This window comes from Hyalella azteca, unplaced genomic scaffold (assembly GCF_000764305.2).
Source record: "Hyalella azteca isolate HAZT.00-mixed unplaced genomic scaffold, Hazt_2.0.2 contig5432, whole genome shotgun sequence".
NCBI lineage: Eukaryota > Metazoa > Arthropoda > Malacostraca > Amphipoda > Hyalellidae > Hyalella > Hyalella azteca.
The window spans coordinates 64,884-85,962 of NW_025935622.1; the positions used below are offsets into that span (position 1 = coordinate 64,884).

The 21,079-nt window shown below is 39.8% G+C and overlaps 1 protein-coding gene across 2 annotated transcripts in view; it reads right to left on the reverse strand.

Annotated features, from left to right (window-relative positions):
* LOC108666341 (mucin-17) overlaps positions 1 to 21,079 on the reverse strand; it is a 78,522-nt gene that overhangs the window by 24,559 nt on the left and 32,884 nt on the right. The window contains exon 2 of one of the 2 annotated variants that reach the window (XM_018153188.1): positions 9,647 to 9,694. The exons of the other annotated variant lie outside the window; for it this stretch is intronic. Coding sequence (XP_018008677.1) covers positions 9,647 to 9,694 — 48 coding nt within the window. The remainder of the gene's footprint in view (positions 1 to 9,646; positions 9,695 to 21,079) is intronic. 2 annotated transcript variants of the gene reach the window in all.

The window sequence follows — 21,079 nt, forward strand, 5'->3', positions numbered from 1 at the left end:
CAGACTAGATAAAGCTATGGAAAAATATATGTTCAGATTTGAAATGCCTAGCTCCTTATCGAACCCGGTGGAAGTCTAGTAGCTTCTTCAAACTATCGCCAGTCATGAAAAGATCCGGTCAAATGACACGAGTTTAGATCTATGAACAAGGCACGAAATGGAAAAGAATCGGCGACAGGCCACATCAGGCCTACACTTCAGAGCCGACATCACTATGTTATGGTGTGGGATTAACATCACGGATACTTGATGTTAATCCATAAGGCTCGTTTAGACTTATGCGCTGGGCATGGCATGAATTCCTCCAGTGCTTCATAAGTTATTCAGGGTGAGTGGGACAGACCTGTGGAATGGTCATTCTTGGAGTAGGATACTTGATGTTTTAAAAAAATCAGCATTTTCGAATATTTTGTGTATTTGAGAGAAGTATGTTAAACCTGTGGAATGGTTACTCAAAACATCGCATAATCGGTGTGTAAATAAACCTTACGTTCGAATGTCTCATTGTAAATATTGAGTAAAAGTAGTAAAATCACTGGTTGTTTGCAGCCAAAACGATTTTTATCCTTACTAATTGAATAAAGAGGTTAGGAAACGACAGCATTTCGAAATTATACCAAAATTTTTTTTAAAAACATTTTCTGCGAGTTCCGGAAACAAAAGAAATCAGGCCAGAGGGAGAGGCAAAGTTCAAACAAATTATACAAGTTTTTGATATTTCTTCAAGTCTAACTTTAAGAGAAAACTTAAGCAACAAATGCGCCGTATACATTACCCAGTAACCCACTTCAATTAGCAAAAACTTTAGAAACTTTAGATTAGCTCAACTTAGAAAAGTTGTTGCGCACTGAAACGCGTTAATTGGTCTTGGTTCACAGATTGCATGGAACATAATTTTTTAAAGGTAAAATGAATATAGCTTAAATTAAATTTTAAATGTAGATATTTAACTATAGAACAGGATTATTAGGGAGTGATAATAATATTTTCCAAAATAATGCACTAAGGTTCTTGAAATGATTTTCAAAATATGAAGTAGCGACACACACTATAAATAGGAAAGGTATTTACGATTGTTTCTTTGTTAAAGTTCGGACGCTGCATTTCGAAGCCGCGCTGATGCGCCACCTTCGTCTCCCACCGGCCTCCCGGCTGCGGTCGACGCTCAGTCCTCGTGGAAGGTAACTACCCAAACAAAATTCGAACCGGTAGTGTAAGGTAACTATCGGTACTACGGTTCAAGTAGGATTATAATGAATAATTCCAGCTTCAAAGAGTAGCTAAGCTACTTTTGTAGTCATTTAACCGAGAAGAAGCTACTCAGCAAAACTCGTTTAGATCTTCGCAAGCGGAATAAATTCAAGACGCGTGCAAAGTTTAACTTCTTTACGTCACAGGCGTCGCTAGAGACTGGAATTGAATAAACTGTGATGCCAATCCTATTATGATGTTACGAATCCAACTTTGACATGTGAAAAGTTCAATTATCTTCATAAATCAGCAAATGGGAACACACATACAGGAGGGGGTTACACACATACATGTGTGTAACATTATGTAACAATAATGTAACACATTATGTGAAACATACACATGATACAGAAACCACAATCACACTACGCACATACAGTGCACACATGGAAAGAAAAAACACGAAAAAATTTAAATGCGTACAAATTCCCTTCGTAGATAACACTTAGGAGCTATCGGTCATATTTTGTTCTCACGTTAACGGTGAAGCAATACAAAAGATTTCCAACGAGTGAGGAAGGCTGTTAATGCATAGTGCAACATATTGCAGGAGTAATTAATCTATAGCAATGCTCTTATCTTAATCTTTATCTTTAATCTTTATCTTTATCTCCCCTCTTGTTTATATCACAATATTGTATTTATCGTCACAATGTTAAAGTTCTCGTCACAATATTAATGTTTCGTTATAATGTTCAGGTTCTCGTTACATCGTTATAGCGATGTTGCTTATACACTCAAACATTTAATAAATATAATTTCTAGTAATTCATTAATGAGGTGTGAGGTTTCCATCCCTAAACCATTCATTTAGGCAAATATCCATAAAAATTTCTAATTCACAGTCGGAAAACCGACTGGATCAAACTGTCCAAATAGTAACACACTCTTTTATCCAAGGTATGAGCAGTACACTGACGTTACACTGATGTGCTTTTATGTCGGGCAAAACTGTGTCAGGATGACCCATACAAGGGCAAAAAGTGCCTCACTCATTCTCATATGTGAGCTAATGGACCACCTCGCCAATAACCGGCGCTGCAATCTCGAAATAGAATGGGTCATTTTGTCCGAATAGTGTCATTGTCAATTACCAGCATTGCGTCCGCAGAACAGACGTAGCAGTGATACGCCGTATTTACCGGACCGTATTGGGTCAGGATGACTCACAGAAGTGCAAAATCTGCATCGCTATTTGGAGAAAATTCCACATTATTCATAGTGTGCTAGCGGACAAGAAACAGATGCACGTTAATTGGATAATTTTTTTTGCGTTGACAGAACACGCGTCCGCTACTCCAGGATGAATGAGAAAAGTACACCGAGAGAAATTGCTGAGACTTTGTCCGAATATCGATGATCTTCTTCTCTCATGTAGGTTTTCCTGTCCCATGCATTTAGTTCTTCCGCGAGGAAGTAACAGCGCTAAATTTCGCGCTCTGCTCGTGCTGTGGGTGAAAAAAGTGTCGATAATTGGACAACATTACCCACTCGTTTCTCCTAGTGAAGCGTTGCTAACAACTTAAGTAATCAATTCCTGAGAATCGTTTTTGCCAAGCGGACATTTCGAGACGTCGGGTACAGGATATAAGAAAGGATCTGACAAGCTCATTGATACAGCCGAGCAGAAGCTTTTCGGCTGATCTCTTGTGAGAAAAATCCCCTGCTGGTTTCCAGTGGAAGAAATCCCCTGCTGGTTACCAGTGGAAGAAATCCCCTGCTGGTTTCCAGTGGAAGAAATTCCCTGCTGGTTTCTAGTGGAAGATACTCATTGCTGGTTTCCAGTGGAAGATACTCACTGCTGGTTTCCAGTGGAAGAAATCCCCTGCTGGTTTCCAGTGGAAGAAATCCCCTGCTGGTTTCCAGTGGAAGAAATCCCCTGCTGGTTTCCAGTGGAATAAATCCCCTGCAGGTTTCCAGTAAGAGAAAATCCCTGCTGGTTTCCAGTGGAAGAAACTCCCTGCTGGTTTCCAGTGGAAGATACTCACTGCTGGTTTCCAGTGGAAGAAATCCCCTGCTGGTTTCCAGTGGAAGAAATCCCTTGCTGGTTTCCAGCGGAAGAAATCCCCTGCTGGTTTTCAGTGGAAGAAATCCCCTGCTGGTTTCCAGCGGAAGAAATCCCCTGCTGGTTTCCAGTGGAAGAAATCCCCTGCAGGTTTCCAGTAAGAGAAACTCCCTGCTGGTTTCCAGTGGAAGAAACTACCTGCTGGTTTCCAGTGGAAGATACTCACTGCTGGTTTCCAGTGGAAGAAATCCCCTGCTGGTTTCCAGTGGAAGAAATCTCTTGCTGGTTTCTAGTGGAAGAAATTCCCTGCTTGTTTTTATAGTAAACGAAATCTGCTGTTGGTTTTCAGTGAAAGAAATCCCTCGCTTGTTTCCAATGAAAGAAATTCCCTGCTAGTCGTCAGTGAAAGAAATTTCCTACTGGCTTCCAGAGAAACCCTTTGCTGATTTCCTTAAAGAAAAATACCCTGATGGTTTTCAATGCGAAAAATACACTGCGGGTTTCCATTGATGAGGTACGCATCACATGTATAATGAGTTGAGGGATGAAATATATATTAGTATAACGCAGGTCGCCGCTACCCCGATTCAATTAATTCATCATAATCAGACACACAGTCTGGAATGCGAGTCGTGAATCTTGATGCATTGAATGCGTTAACTCTACATATATCCTAACCTTTGGCAATTGTAGGGCATTCATTGCATTCATTTTAACCTTTGGTAATTGCATTCATTACTTATTCAAAGTTCCTTCACCAACTTGAGTGTGAAAGTACAAGCGGAGGATATAGCTATTGCCCTTACTAGTCACACGATTGCAGAAGCCAGTCAAGGCAGGCAAGGCAGGCAAGGCAGGCAAGGCAGGCAAGGCAAGCAAGGCAAGCAAGGCAGGCAAGGCAGGCAAGGCAGGCAAGGCAGGCAAGGCAGGCAAGGCAGGCAAGGCAGGCGACCGTATCAAGGATACGCTGACACAGCGGTTAGCGCAGTCCTCGGTAAATTGGGCGCGCGATCTCCCGGCCGGCTATGGGAGGAAGAGCGACTCTAAACAAGCGTTTGAAAATAACACCGCAAGGAGATAACTAGCGTAAATTCTCGTATGATTTAATTCAGAATACGACAATAAAGGAAATTTAAATTATACTTCGTATCTTCGATGTAGATAATTGAAAATTTTTTACAATAAAATGTCAGTTTATTGCAATTTTTTGTTCAAATTATTATACCATCTGCGCACAATCAAGTTATTTCAATCCATTAATGAGGTTCTTATTAATATGGTAGACATTATCACGCTGTACATCCAATCATTCATCCATTACGTGATTAATGAATGAAGTAATGAGACCAGAGATGCTCATCAAACAATCTTTCTAATTTATACACACCATAAGAAATATTTATACATATCAAGAGCAAAACATGCTGAATTTTCGAAAAATTAAAAAATGTTCTACTTTTTTGTAAGCGAAAGGCGAAGCTTGACTCCGTTTTATTTTCGCTTCAGCACGGAAGTTCTAAGTCAGAGGCTGGCGAAAAAGCTGTCACGGCAAGTGAGTTATTTCGAGCAACGACGGCAATATTTCTCGAAGGCAAATTCTCACGAACGCTTGCAAAATTTACCAAAAATTCGATCGTATTTGACAAAGAAATATGCGTCGGGCTTTGCAGCCATGTGAATTATTAAGGATTTGTCGACAAGATTTAACTCCTCCGAACAGCAGCACGTGAGGTTTCTTTTATGATTTTAAAGACTGATAAATTTCTGATGAAAATTTCAAAGCCGTTGATATTTACCCTTATTTGAAAGCGCATGTAAAGCCACGCTTGGAAGCGCAGACTGCGTTGAATCAGCACTGAAATTCTACATAAATTCAGGGTTGCCGAGCACCCTCCATTAAAATGTACGAAGAAGAAATGACCATACATAGTAGGGAATTAGATCACTTCTGTGCTTTCGTGACTCTTGCTTGCGAACCAGCGAGGATCTGGGCCCAAACGTTACGAAGCATATCCTCGCAGCTTTATATCCTCGCAGCCTTCTATCCCTGCACAATAATACTGATGTAAAAGATAGCAGTTGGTTGAAAGCTAACACACCAATAACGTGTGAGGTATGGACGTTACGTGTTGAAACTACCAGCCACAGGTGAAGCATCTCTTTTATACTTAATGTGATTCATTTGATGGATTCATCTTTATAAAGGCTAGGTTATGAATGTCAGGCTCTTGATGAAGGATAGGTTCTTCATGAAGGCTAGGTTCTTGATGAAGGTTAGGTTCTTGATAAAGGATGGGTTCCTGATGAAGGATAGGTTCTTGATGAAGGAAAGGCTAGGTTCTTGATGAAGGCTAGGTTCTTGATGAAGGCTAGGTTCTTGATGAAGGCTAAGTTCTTGATGAAAGCTGGGCTCTTGATGAAATCTAGGTTCTTGATGAAGGCTAGGTTCTTTATAAAGGTTAAGATCTTTATGAAGGATAGGCTCTTGATGAAAGTCAGGCTCTTGATCAAGACTAGGCTATTGAAGAAGGCAAGTCTTTTGATGAATACCCGGCTGAGGATTAATTCTAGGCTCTTGATGTAAAAGCGCCCGAGGCAATTAGAACATCAAACAATCAACGTATCAAAGTTAACATCAAAACCACGTGTACGACGCTGCAGAAAGAGCAAAGCCAGCTCGCTTCCTCCGTCTTATTCGTTTCGTCGTTTTTACGGAGAATGAACTTAGATCAATAAACTAAATTGCATGGTCTCAATAAACTTACTCTCTGTGAAGTAAACTGCATGGTAAATTAATCAACTTACGATTGTTGGTATAAATTACATGGTAACAATCAACTTACGATTGTTGGTATAAATTACATGGTAACAATCAACTTACGATTGTTGGTATAAATTACGCGGTAACAATCAACAATCGAAAAGAGTAATTGCATAATTACAATCAGCTTACGATTGCTTCAATAAATTGCTGCTTAAATATCAATTTATGATCGAGCGTATGAATTTCTTTCGAATTAAGTTGATCGGCTGAAGTAGGTTTTGTGGTATATGAATTAATTTATTCGTGCCTATGATATCCTACGCAGTCAGTTGATCGCAAGGACATGCGACATTATTGCAGTCATTTTCTTTCAGATATGGACAAACAATTTCTGTAGCTAGCAGTATAATAAATGAACTAATAATATAGAGAATCACGATAGTTTCAAGGAATAAATTCAAAGTTACCTTATCGAATTTATTCGGACTCCTGATGGCATTAATTCGCGATGAGCTACTAAATAATTAATTACGTATCGGATTAATACCCAATAAATAATTATGTCTTAATCTCAATATTAGACTGGCTATTAATGAGATTAATTCCTAAAGCTTATTTAAGCTTCCATATCTGCGCGCCAGCCTCGGGGTGCAGTGATGAGAGGATGTGCTCGTTATATCGGTACGAAGGGGGAAAATGTGCGATAAAATGGTGAATTATTGTAATTTAACAATAACTATTCTAATTAATCAATTATTCTCATTCAACAGATGAAGTAAAAAACTTTTCAAGTCTCGCATAATGAGGACAGGAAGCCATTTTATTGTTCCCTCGGCACTAAGCATTCGCGACTTGCGACTCATTTTGGATCGTCCATTCAATTATGCAGCTCATCGAGACCGCGGACCATTATGCGCTTTGCTGACAAAGAGAAATTAACGATCGAAAAAAACGGTACAGGCATCAGCACGCGGCAGGAAAATGTAGTCAGCATAACAAAAGTTAGCATGCATCAGAATAAAAGATGCAAAAAGCGTCACAGAAGTAAGAATGTGACAGAAATGAACGATGGAAAAGCGTCACAAATATCATGGCGAGACGGGAAAAAACGATGTACAAAGAGCGTCACAGGATGCGTCAAAACTAAGTCGGAAAATATGACGGATATAAACGATGGAAGAGGCATTACTAAAATCAAGTACGATGGAAATAAAACAATAAAAAGAAGTTCACAAAAATCGGTATGTGACAGATCTCAATGTGAATCATGTACGTGGTTTTATCGCCGGTCATTTGGGTTATGAAGCCTGAATACCCAGGCAAAAATAAATCTCGAAACGGAGAAAATTTTGAGGACTTTAGACTTTAATATTTTTGACTGGACTGTGAGGATGGAGGCTATATGTGTAATTTATTTCAGACAATGAGAACATATTTTAGTTACTGGATGCACAATTGTGAATGTTGAGAACCACAACGTTGTAAAAGGTTGACTCGTCTGTAATAAAAACAGTTGCAATCACGTAGTCCCAAATTAACGTTACACGATGTTATACTAACTACTTTCATATGTATATTATATATTATAACATTACATTACTTAAAATAGTCTTAATCATAAATTTCTCTGTAAAAGTACTATAGAGCAATGTTATCGGATTTAAACTTTGGTCGGTATTAGTGCGAGAGCTGAAGAGACGGCGGCGCATCAATGAGGCGGACAGCTGAGGATCAACGAGAAAACTTATGGCGCTGGAGGAGCAGAGAGGCGGGCGCTTAGGTTATTAAAAAACTTTGTTAACACGAGGCATTAGATTTAAGGGGAATGAAGGCCGCTTAAAATCAATGGCGGTGGCAAGGAAACATCGTTAGGGCTTGACATCGTCGTGGCTGATGGCGTCGCGTGTCCCGCTGAAGCGACCTGCGCTCGATCAACCTGCACTCAGTTCGTACTGATGAAGCGACCTGCGCTCGATCAACCTGCACTCAGTTCGTACTAATGAAGCGACCTGCGCTCGATCAACCTGCACTCAGTTCGTACTGATGAAGCGACCTGCGCTCGATCAACCTGCACTCAGTTCGTACTGCTGAAGCGACCTGCACTCGATCAACCTGCACTCAGTTCGTACTGCTGAAGCGACCTACGCTCGATCAACCTGCACTCAGTTCGTGCTGATGAAGCGACCTGCGCTCGATCAACCTGCATTCAGTTCGTACTGATGAAGCGACCTGCGCACCTGCGCTAGGCCTACATGACCAAGTATTCATTGCCACAGCTGCTGCAATGCAATGCCAGTTGGTATAACCAAATTATTAGTCTTTGTCGTTTTTATGTTCGTTTGTCTTTATCCGCTATTTTTGCTTTCACAGCAAATGAATATTTAACGCAATTTCTGTTGAATGCTACAGCAAGGAACCTTCGTTGATTTAGCGACACATTTTATCTCAGCAGCGAGGAATTTTCAACGGCTTTCAATGCACAGGAGGGGCCTTTTGAAATTCATTTTGATTGACAGTTTGCTCGCTTCAAGAATACTTGAGCAACAAGCTTGGAAATAGGATTTATTTGAAGAGTTCACTAAGTCGTAACGAAAATTCAAGCAAGATATATACTTAATATTTTTTTTTATATAGATTGATTCTGTGGAAATCCATGAATACTTAAAACGAAAAAGTTTTAAAGGCAAAACTTTTTCGTATAACTTGCCACAACACTGAAGTTCACATAAAGTGATTGGATGCACCGAGAACTTCACGAACTTGTAAAGCTTCAACTAAAGTCTCGTAAGCACGTAATAAAGTTACGATAAGAAAAGTACCAAAAACAACGACTTTGTTTTCTAAGGGCAAAAACGCTCGTCTAAAATCAGTTCATGGATAGAAGTGTGAATGACGCAGTGTCTGGAGCGGCAACCACTTAAATGGTTCATGTAGAGTGCATATTAGTGCAAGAGGTTAACTTAAATTCAAATGATAATTAATAATCAGCTCGGAATTTCATGGCTGAGAGAGAATCCCTATGTTAATAAACAAGTGACGGGATATCGCGTTGAAATATTAGCAGATATGGCATAGAGTTGCTTGGCACGACACTAAAGGCTTGTTATTGTTATTCTCCACAAAATACTTTACTATAATGTTATGCGGTCATCCACTTATATCAAATCAAAAATTAATCCCTTTCATCGCTCTCACAAATTTACAAGAAGTTAATTAATCATTTCAGTTCCAATTTATATTTAAAATTTAAAGTCCATCCAATGAAATTCTCAATACAATTATAAAAGTCTATTGAATGAAATTCTCCATAGAAAATATAGACCTACTCGTTAACATAATCAAGTTAATTAGTAGGATTACGTCCAGAAACGTAGAAGCAACGATGCCGCTTTGGGATCAATTTTATTTGCATTACATTTAAATTAAAATGATTGAATTAACGCTCAATATTACCGTTATTGTGAAAGCCAAACAGAATAAACAGCTTTTGAAGTGGGCCTAAGACATTAGAGCACGCCTAATTATCGTTTATTAATACTAATAAATTTAAATTATAAATTTTGATTTGAATGATTTTGAAATAAATTGTACTGTATTAAAAATGTATTAAAGGAAAAACTACTCACATATTGCAAGGAGCACTGGGCGACCTGTGGACGCCTGACGACGTATGCCTGTCAAAACACAAACAAACTCATCACTTGCACGATAACTGAAACTTTTATTAATTTTTCTGAAATGTGCTTTGTTAAAACAAATAATGAATAAACTGAATATCGGCACGAAATTACTTCGATTTATTTCTTGCGTCAGCAGGCGCTGTTTATGCTAATTTTTTTTACACATGCAAATATCGAAAATATTATTGAATCGAACACAAATTTACAAGAATCGAAAATATTATTGAAGGGATGTTTAGATTGAAGTTAACCGCGTCAGGTTAACCTGTCTTCATATATTCTACCTATATATATATTCCTCACAGGAATAATAAATCAGAATAAAAAGTTCTCGACTCCAGTAAACTAAAAAAATATAACGCAGTACTCACTGCAGTGAGTGACAGAGAGCGCATTTTCTCGTCGACGAAAACGTGAAGTCACGGACGGACAGACAGACGGACAGACAGACGAACAGACGGACGGACAGACGGACATGGCGAGCACAATAGTTCATTTTTTTATAAATGAGAAAATGCACTAAAAAGATGAGCAATAACATTACGTTAAAAAATCTGTAGACGACGGACAAACTACCGATGCATCTTCTTTCAACGGCGAGTTGAGTGAATTTTATGCTCAATTTTCAGAAAACTTGAGCGGCTCGTAAATTTGAAACTTTAAGGAGGACAAACTCGACCGTCGACTCTTCTTTGCGCACAAAGTTTTGGTGCGCAAGAAAGTAGCGTTGCGAACAATACATTTCGTGGCCTGCCAGCCTCCTTAAAACTTTGGTCAGGTGTTACCGCCATCTTCTTTTTCTTCACCTTATTCAAAATACATGGAAAATTCAGAGCGTCGATGCGTGCTGGTTTGCAAGCGACGTCTGCGAACGCTGCTGGACGCCCGAAAGTTAGGCCATCACTTGACTGCTGGCCATGGTCATACGCTCGACGCGTTCCTTTATTTTAAGTTCGTTGGAATACATTAAATATCTTGCACATGCGTAATGTTTTGGATAAAAAAATGAATGTGAACTCAAACTTATCGATTTCATTCCAAGGTGGCAATATTCAGCCCAATGCGGAGCATCCACAAAGGTTAGGCAAAGATCAATCACAATTAAAAATATTTTTTGAACGACAACTTCAGTTGTCGTTCACGCATGAGAGTTTATAAGTATTTGCCCAGTAACTTCGGTGCACCAAAATTACCGAAATATTTAAACAACATCGAAAATACCCGAGTATAAACTTAAACCTGGAGTGGATGCTTCTTGGCTGTTGCTAATTAGGTAGTTATATCATTAGTCTGCTTATATCGCAAGTTCACAAGGAATTTAAAAGCAAAGAAAACGCCAAGAAAATTCACCATATCGATATTGAAAACGTTTCGGAGTCCAGCTCCATCATCAGTTCGACTAAACTATCGATATAATGTTAGGTCTTGTTTAGGTTTTATGTCTGTCTTTGAATTTTGACTTTTAAAGTGATTTTATTCATTTTTAGTTTAGTCGAACTGATGATGGAGCTGGACTCCGAAACGTTTTCAATATCGATATGGTGAATTTTCTTGGCGTTTTCTTTGCTTTTAAATTCCTTTTTAATTAGGTAGAATATGCTCGCGTACTCGACAAGTTTCGACGAGTGATTTTCCGTGGATTGGTCGAGGATGCGAATGTAATTGTAAGCCTAGGGTCAAAGGCCTCGAGAAGTTGACGTAACAAAGACGATACAAACTTGGACTACTGGCTATGAAGTTATAGGGCTTGCTGAAACACTGTTTTTGCTGAAAAGGATGTATAGTAGAGAACGGTGTAAGATGGAATGAAAAGTCATCGTTGGAGAAGCGTTACCATCCGGAACAAACGTGATTTTAATGCAATACAATATTCTGTGTCAAAATTGATGCGGTAGAGGACGTAATATGGTTGCAGCATGTGGAACTGCTCATGAAAAATACAGAATACTAGAATATTATGAAATTTCCATGGATAAAGAACCATCATGTCGATCTAAACAATAAGTTCACTGCAAATGATCTAGTTTACTGCCTTCATTTCGACACTCAATTATTTGTTACAAATTCAGTGACTGTTGGCAGGACAGCTTACACGCATACCTACCCGTTAACAAGTGATATTATCCATATTCTCGACTCCCCCTAACCGCCATATTGAAATCCGACTTGTCTAAATCTGTTCCCCCCAAAAAACAAACAAAATAAAACACCAAAAATGTGGGCCTAAAATTGAATTTAAGGCCACAAAGGAACACAAAAATGCAGACTCTGTGGCATAAAAAGGCACGTGATGGAATCTCAGGCCGGCGGGTAAAGTTGAATTACCATTCATGGATGCGGGCGAAGAATCGACGATGCGGCACATCGTTGACGGGTCCAAGACTCGGTATTGTGGATACGCGACGCACCAAAATGTTCTATATACGACGACGGTATTGTGGATATGCGACGCACCAAAATTTTCTATATACGACGACGGTATTGTGGATACGCGACGCACCAAAATGTTCTATATACGACGACGGTATTGTGGATACGCGACGCACCAAAATGTTCTATATACGACGACGGTATTGTGGATACGCGACGCACCAAAATGAACGGATATTAAGACGGAAAAAATCTGGAGCTGGAATTACTTGCTGTGGCCGAGGACGCATCGCAGGCCAGTAGATAAGTTTAATGTGTTATATGTGTGTAATGTGGTATAAATTATGTGTTATAAGCAAGGGCTGTGTAAAATATGTAATAAATCCCACTCCAGTGATAACTTTAACATTCATTAGTTTCATTCTAACCCGTGTTTCCCTACAGTGTTATGGTATGTCGGTATAAAAGTAATTTTCAGAACACGCTGTTAATTTAAGTAAACTATACAATTTTTATTTCACAAGCCTACCTTGGAAGTTCCTATTAATTCAAGGAGTCCTGCCGGTCACAAGAACTACTCCATGTAATATGAATATCAAGTTCTTTCACCGCTCGTCACAAGCAGCAAGCTCAAGCCAACCTCAAAGACACGCAAATTTCGTCTAGAAAATACGTTAGGCTCTAGCAGCACGTCTAGTCATTATAGAGACGGACGTCTAGAGATGCTCGGCCAGGGCTCAGTGGGATTAAAAGCTCAGAGGCACAGAGACCAGTCGAGTCAGAGAGCCGCAGAGACCAGCCAAGATTGTTGGCAAGTATCGTTCAATTAGCCAGAAAGAGAATCCCTTGGAAGGAAGCTTTCAGGAGTCCCGGATGAATCTTTTAGCGACCGCCCAATTTCACTTCGTAACGTTTCAATCGCGCAGCGTTTCTGCGTTCAACTCCAGATAGACTACTTTACTTCAGTACAAAAAAAATTTCCTTTGGTGCAGAGTAACTTAGTAGAACTTGAGAACCTCAGATCAAACTTACTGCAGAATAGGAAGCTATTTCTTCAAGTGGCCGTTTTCCTTGCCAGCCTCAGTTAGAGAGGAGGGATTGGTTCAAAAGTTGAAAGAGTTTTGCAGTGAAGACCGTAGCGCTCAAGACGCTCTAGCTGTCCAACTTTTTTTTCGATGGCCCCTGAAGTTTTCAGAGATTGGGCGATGTATTAATTGTCAATCAAGTTCCTATATAATAGATCTTCAACAAATCGTGAACTGCATGCTTATATGAAACTCAGTGATGTGGGGCAATTATCTCATTGTTCATTTCTTGCTTTAGCCTTACAATTCTTGTAATTAAGTTCCGATGGTTGTTTTTTTTTGAGATTCTCGAATTTTCTAATGCTAAATGATAATGAAATATTGGTGTAGAGTTTTATTTCAATAGATAAAGATCCTGGTAGGGCAAAAATATTCTTAACTTCACCTAAAATTCAAGGAATTTCAACGAAGAAGGCCATAAAAACCGACAAAAATTTGTGGACAATTTTTTTAACACGAATGGAAAGAAATTTTAAAAGTTTCTCTACATGTTATGTATAAAAAACGGCTTTCAGTCCGCTTTGTGAATGCGAAATTCAAAGGCGTATATGCATGTCAGATTTCATATCACGTAGCAATATTTTCTTTACATAATCTGCCCCGTACAACTCTTCAATAGATCAAAAGCCAAGTTTGTGGTACCCTTTCAACTCTCGCTTTGAAGAGAACCAAAAATAAACACGATGCCTATTTCTCCCGTGTTGCTCAACGATTACTTTGCGCACCAAGAAATCCCTAAGGAAATTGCGTTCACTGTTTTCTGCTACACGACTCAGCGCAGACGTTGATATTCTGAATGATTATAAGATTATTACAGTGAAATGTAAGCGGCTAGGCTTCACACGATAGGAAACTTTCTTCTGATGACCGCCATTACAACAAACGAAGTATCGTTTAAAGTTTTAATTGGTATATTTTGATATTGAGATACCGTTTACAAGCTATAAGGAAAAATATAATTTCCTTGGAATTAATTTTTGAGCAAACTAATAAAAAATTAATGTTTTTTTTTTCAGGAGGGGGTTTCCTCTGATCCCACAAGCCAGCCGACGAGGCTTTGATATCGGACTCTAATTATGCTTATGAGATTAAAGAAAATCGATGTTGAAGAAAAAGTGAATTTGAGCAGATGTTTTTCTTTCATCAATAGTTTCAAAAAAAATTTCGTTGGAGGTGATGTTTTTGAAACGTGTACATCATTAAATACCATCGTCACTGCTAATTTACATTCTATCAATTTCTATGGCACGCGAATAGAAACAAGGGGACATTAATCCTGAATTCATTTTAGATTCGTTAATTGCCTTCAGCTGCAGAAGACGAAGTCCAAAGAAAAAACGAATCTTCAGGAAGAAAATCGTGCATTTTGGAAGCTCTTATTTGCTATCCTGAAAATGGGAAGACGGGAGACCAAAGCTTTACGCCAAAGACAAAGGCAATTTATGAACATCGTAGCAAATGGCGGATGGCGAGGCGTCGTCTGATAACGTCTACTAAATTGAGGGCCATTGCGGAGTGGCAGCGAAATAAACGGCGATGAAATTCTCGTTGGATGAAAAGAAATTTCCCGTTGGAGAAGAACATAAATAAGCCGGGATTTTGGTGCACATTTGGTATTACTGACTAAATTAAATGAACTATGCAAAGAAAAGAGGAAAAGTTACGATTAATACAATTTGAAATAAATTCCCAGTTTTTATGAAAAAATATCCATGATTCATTGACTTCAGAAATCCCGAAACACTGAATGTTGGCTTAAAGAGACCATATAATTCTTCATAAGGGCGTTTTATAAAGAAGATATTCGAAATTATGTGCATGATGACATTAGTTTTAACTTTAGTTAAAGTGTAATCGCAAGTGTATAGGATGATGTTCTCAAAAATAATGTACACTGTACACACAGCTGCCGGCACACACCGCCAACCTTATTCAGATGTTTATCCGTAGAATGTTAGAATCGCTACATGATTTCCATGAAAGAAAATGCATGGAAAAAAGTACGCCAGAAAATACTCTTGCAGATATTGAAACCCAATGCATTGTTGTTGCCTCCGAATGTCAGTGGCATCATAAACAATCTACTGAATTAATTTATTTTTCATTTAACGAACAATCGGCAGGAGTTGACTCGTCGTCTCTGGATGATGCGGCTTGGGGCAAGCGTGATATGTTAATACTGTGATAACGTCGGCCATATAAAGAAGTTTTCCGCGCATCAAGGTGAATGAAGCAATATTTTAAATTTCATAGACAATTTTGTGAAAGAACGGTCATTCAAGATATAACATTGATGAACATTAATTACTCCTTCTGTATTGCATTACGCCTCGAATCCTCATTACCCCCATTGATATCCATTACTCCCTCCCCCTTCTTCCCTTTATTAGTGTTTTATATCACAAAAAATATGACCAAGCCCGCATGGAATTGAGTCTCCGTGCCAGTGAAACCCGAATCCCTCTTCTCTTATTACAGCCTCTCGGTCGGAGAATCATTAAAGCACCTTCGGAGTGATTTACAGAACTGAATTTGCGGGAAAATAAGATTTCTTTCAACAATTTGAGCCCCTGAGTTAGTGAAGTCCTGCTGCGTTCTCATTATTTAAATCCATAGCGAGTGTGGCACAAACGCATTGCAAGAGAAGAACAAAGCACAATTCATACGGTGTTCCGAGCCAGTCTCGAGGCCTCCATTAAATTCCAAAGAATTATGAGCCAGTGCAATTCCGTGCAAATAGTTCAGTGGTTCACAGTAAATAGAGAACACAGCGGGCGGCTCCACCACCAAGCATCTGCCCCGACAATTATTCTCGACGCAGAGAATGAAGGTCCAAATATAAGGGAGGCAGGCTGATACTACACCGAGAATTCAGTGCGCAGCGGCTCAAGTAACTCGACACTTCTCGTCTAGAGGCGCAAGGTCTTGGTGGCAGTTCGCTGGCTGCGAGCTCCATATGTTTAGTTGGTTGGTCAACAGAATTGCCTGAATTTCTGCTGGGGCTCTAATTAATTTGATAGCCTGCTTTAATAAGGATTCGTTACGAAGGCTCGGTGTGCTGGTGAAAGAAACGCGCAGAGCGTGTCTCGACTTGTCAAGGACAGGAGTGCCACTTGCGCGTCTCGAGTTTCATCTTCCTCAACTTTCGAGGACTTCTTTCGGTAGGAATTCTCGAGCCATATCGCCCATGAATTAGCTTGTAAACGATCTCTGGCCCCGGAAATAGGAAATTCTACGAGGGCATTTAAGAGCAATACTAGGATGGAACCTCAATAAATGAGAAGGGCGGCTTCCATGGTCGGAGTAGCGATCGGTGCGAGGCTTCCGGCACTTCAGAGAAGCTTTCCACGATTGCTGGATTACGCTGGCCCAGCATTTGTTGCGCCGGCCCAGATAATTTGGTGGTTGATGTATGAAGCCGATACCAAAATGTACGAATTATTCCTCAAAAGTCCACGAGGAAATATCAGAACAATAAAAATCATAAAACAGTTTTTAATTAAAGTAATACACCGCATATATTTAACACGAAAAAATACCCATGCTGCAATTCCTAGAAACATCCATTGTATTCTCAAATAATTTCAAAGCAATGCCTTGCCGCTCCGCAACGACAACGTCGTTCCGGTGGCAGTCGAAGTCGAGCTCCAAAAATGCTGCGAATCTTGACGCCGAAGAGCGCAAAAGAAATACGCTGAAGAGCCGCGGTCTTTTGTGACTGGAAGACACGGCGCTGGAGTTTCCACCCGATCGCGGACTCTGTCTCGGACGGCCCTTGCCGGTTGTGTATGATGAGAATGTTTCTTGTGAAAATGTTACACTTACATTCTTTTAGCCTGCGCAATATCACTCTACTCAACAGGTGTTTATTAAATTTGGTTACTTTATTACGACTCCTTGCAAAGTATTCAGTAGAAATTCAACTAGGAAGTTAAAAGCAAAGATAATATACCAAAAAATTCAACATTTAAGCAAACAAGTGATTGAAATTTAAAAATCGGCGATCAATTCTTATAGCATAGTTCAAATGTGGGAACAAACACGATCGCAAATTAAATAGAAAATAAGTATATATTATTTATAATGAAACTTTAAAGATGGAACTATAATTGTTGTACACATTTCAGCAAGAAGAGTGAGAGATTCGAAATCAGGATTTTATGATCTTAGCACGAAAATAATGCCATTGTATATGTATACATATTATTACCGCATATATTACATATAATTATTAATGCATACATATTGTGAATGTATGTTGGATGCGCCATTAATACCGAGTCCAGATTTCTCTTGCATTCGAGGTTTCTTCTTTAGTGTCAACAAAGTTGAACTTCCTTCCAACTCTATTAAAAAATAAGCTTAGCTAAAATACGAAAACACGCTTGTTTTGACAGAGCTCTTTGGTGCGGAAACATTTTCCAGCAGAAATTAATTTAGCACATTATAAAAATAACAGGTGTCCCCGAAAAATTTTATGCTTCTCCAGATGAAAACTAAAGTAAAAAAATGGGGAACAAATGGAAATTGAAGCGGTTTAGGATTCAGTGACGTAAAATACGAAGGTTGCCGCAAAAGCTGACCATTTGCTGGCTGAAGCACATCATTTCTTTCCAGAAAGAGTCGCTGAAAATCATGGCCTTAAAGCTCCTCACCTCTCGATGTGACGCGGAAAATTCCTTCCTGATCTCAAAAGTTAGAAAAAGTAAAAAAATAATATGTAAAATAAAGCATATCATTGAAATGGAATAACCCGAATAATCAATAACGCAAAATTGTGATTACGAATTTGTTTGGAATACTTGATTTTTTCTTTCATTTAACCACAGAATTTTGAGAGTATGAAAAAAATATTTAACATTACTGATGCAAATCGATGAATACAGATTTACGAGTACAATGCCGAATCGATGGCTTGTGCTGCCGAGGAAAGCATGCAAATAAAGCAGGCTTTGGTGCCACCAAGTAAGTCGGATGTGATTTGACGCGCGCATAGCGGAATCCTCTTTGCTGGAGCTCAGCCTGCAGGAGAAACATGTCAGCAGCCTCACAAGCAAGTCAAGCAGCATCAAAACTTTTCCCAAAGAGAGCCACAGCTCTTACGGTCCAACATAAAAAACATCTCATGTTGTTCATGCCTAGAGCGGCGTCGTCTGTTCTGAATTGAATTACGTTTTTCCAGAGTTCAGGCATAACATGCATGGCTGAAACGGGGGACATGAAAGATCGTCCCGTGGAAACGATGGTTTATGAAAATTGTTGGAGACTGCACTCCTTACTAGGGAAGAAAATTGTTCAAGCATGTATCGCCGTCAGTGAACAGGAATGTTTTATTTATAGACATTGTGAATTTCAACCATTTCACTACTCTGGCTTACTTTTAATTTCGAGAATGACTATTAATCTTCAACCACAATTTAAATTTGGCTGACACCGTAGGTCGAAAAATAATCAAACGAAAAATTCCAGATGCCTCTGCTCATCTGTCATTGGAGTTTATTCGCACGACGCGGCCTCTACCGAATTGAGGAGTGCGCCTTTCCTCGATCGTAAGGCGTTCATCGTGGCGCATAAAGGAAGCGCTTGGCGCGCTGCCGAATCGAGGAATTGCCGTTGAGGTGAGCGAAGAATTTCTCATTTGTAGCAAACCTAAGTTAAGGGCGACTCAAGTCGATTGCGCTGCTGTGGGCGACTTAGGACCGCTTGGCAGCTAAGGGCAAGTCGATGGCAGTGCTAAGGATCCTTAGGGGCGCTAGGACGCCAAGGGTAAAACATGATAAAAATTTTCAAAAAATTCTGGTTTCTGCGTTTGGAATTCCTGCATCTCTCCGCAATTATAGACGAAGTCGTCGCTGTTCAGCCCTGTATTTATAATTTATCTAATACTGGAATATATGTTCTTCCTTCAGCAAGTTGGAGCCTAATTTTGGCGTTGAAATTCTGTGGCCCTGCAGCAGAAGTAGACAAGCAAGTATCCTGGAGGCGGCTGATTAACTAAAGCGTGTATATAAGTAATCAAGGGCTTGTTGGTCGTACTAGAATCAGCTTTCATATGCTGCGTAGTTACGGCATTCTGAGTTGCAATGAACAGCAAAGTCTGCCATCAACACAAGAGGGCATACACACTCGTCAAAATCAAAACTTCAAGTCGAGCCTATTTTTTATGATTACAAGAGTGATCTCGGCTTAAATATAACGATGGATAAAATGATTAACGTGTTTACTTTCTTATAGATAGTAATGGGTTGATTGGAGTAGAATAGATTGGTAGTAATGATTGGAGTAGAATCGTCGGCGAAGCCGTCGGTTTGCAGGCCGATATTTTCTCGGAAATAATTCAGGATATTGACAAGGACAGAGCAACATGCGGGCCTTGCAGCGTGGAGAAAAAGGTTCCGTTCAGAGGTTTGGTTCAGAGGTTTGGTTCAGAGGTTTAGTTCAGAGGTTCGGTTCTGAGGCTTGGTTCAGAGGTTTAGTTCAGAGGTTTAGTTCAGAGGTTTAGTTCAGAGGTTCGGTTCAGAGGTTCGGTTCAGAGGTTTAGTTCAGAGGTTTAGTTCAGAGGCTTGGTTCAGAGGCTTGGTTCAGAGGCTTGGTTCAGAGGCTTGGTTCAGAGGCTTGGTTCAGCGCGCAATAACTCACCATAGGAGGCGTAAGCCCGGCACTGTAGGGGCATAATATAGAAGTGTTCCAGATTTACGACTCGGCTGTCCAGGCTGCAAAGCTTGTTCATAATCCCAGCTGTTATTTGCACGGCCGACGAAACAAGGGCTCTAATTTTTATCAAGGTAGACTCGTTATGACCATGTGGCTGGAATGTGCGCGCAATCAAAGAAATGAGTTGGACTTTGTCTAAATAGCAATGCGTGTTTTTTACCCCTAGCGATAACGGCGATAGTGACTTGGCAACAACGGTGATAGTGACTTGGCGATTACGGCGATAGTGACTTGGCCATTACGGTGATAGTGACTTGGCGATTACGGCGATAGTGACTTGGCGATAACAGTGATAGTGATTTGGCAGGGGCAACAAAATTTAGTATCTCGAGATATTCACATCAATAATTATTAAGCCTTTTACATATAAATGCATTGACAAATAAAAAAAATAATATTAGTGTTACGAAGAATGCGTCTATGGGACCTACAATATTAATATACTCCTGGGTCTGTTAGACCCAAAACAATTTTCGGGGACTATGGGACGCGCCATCAAGAGTGCGACTGTGGGGCCCGCAATAAACTCCTGGGTCTATGGGACGCACGTTAACTTCCTGGGACTTTGGGACCAACATTATCTTCCTGGGACTTTGGGACCCACTTCAACTTCCTGGGACTGTGGAACACACCATCAAAATCGGGTCTGTGGGAGCCACAACAATTTAGGGTCTGCGGGACATCAAGATCTCATTAGAAGCATCGCACCCCAAGAGCGCTCGTCGTTACATCATTCATAACTCGTCGCTTCTTTGGAATCCGCTACTCATTTTTCAGAAGTTAACAGCCCATAAATTGTAATGAGAAGCGCGGTGTAAACACAAAAGCGCCGCGGCACTTGAACATAACGACTACATCGACGGCTTTAATAGCAACGGCATCATCACAAAACTCGGCAACAATAAAAGTTCCGGAATTTATCGCACATCCAGAGAAGAATTCTATTCAGCATTAATGAGTCACCATTGCTATTGTTGGGCCGTTGCTAACTGCAGGCAGCAAACGTTGATGCTTTGCAGCTACTGAAAAAATTAGAATCATGCCATCGTGTGCGGTAGTTTGACTAGAATATCTTGCTGGGTAAACTTTGCTAACAATATCCTGACAACATGTCTTGCTAAGAATATCCTGACAACATGTCTTGCTAAGAATATCCTGCCAACATGTCTTGCTAAGAATATCCTGACAATATGTCTTTCTAAGAATATCC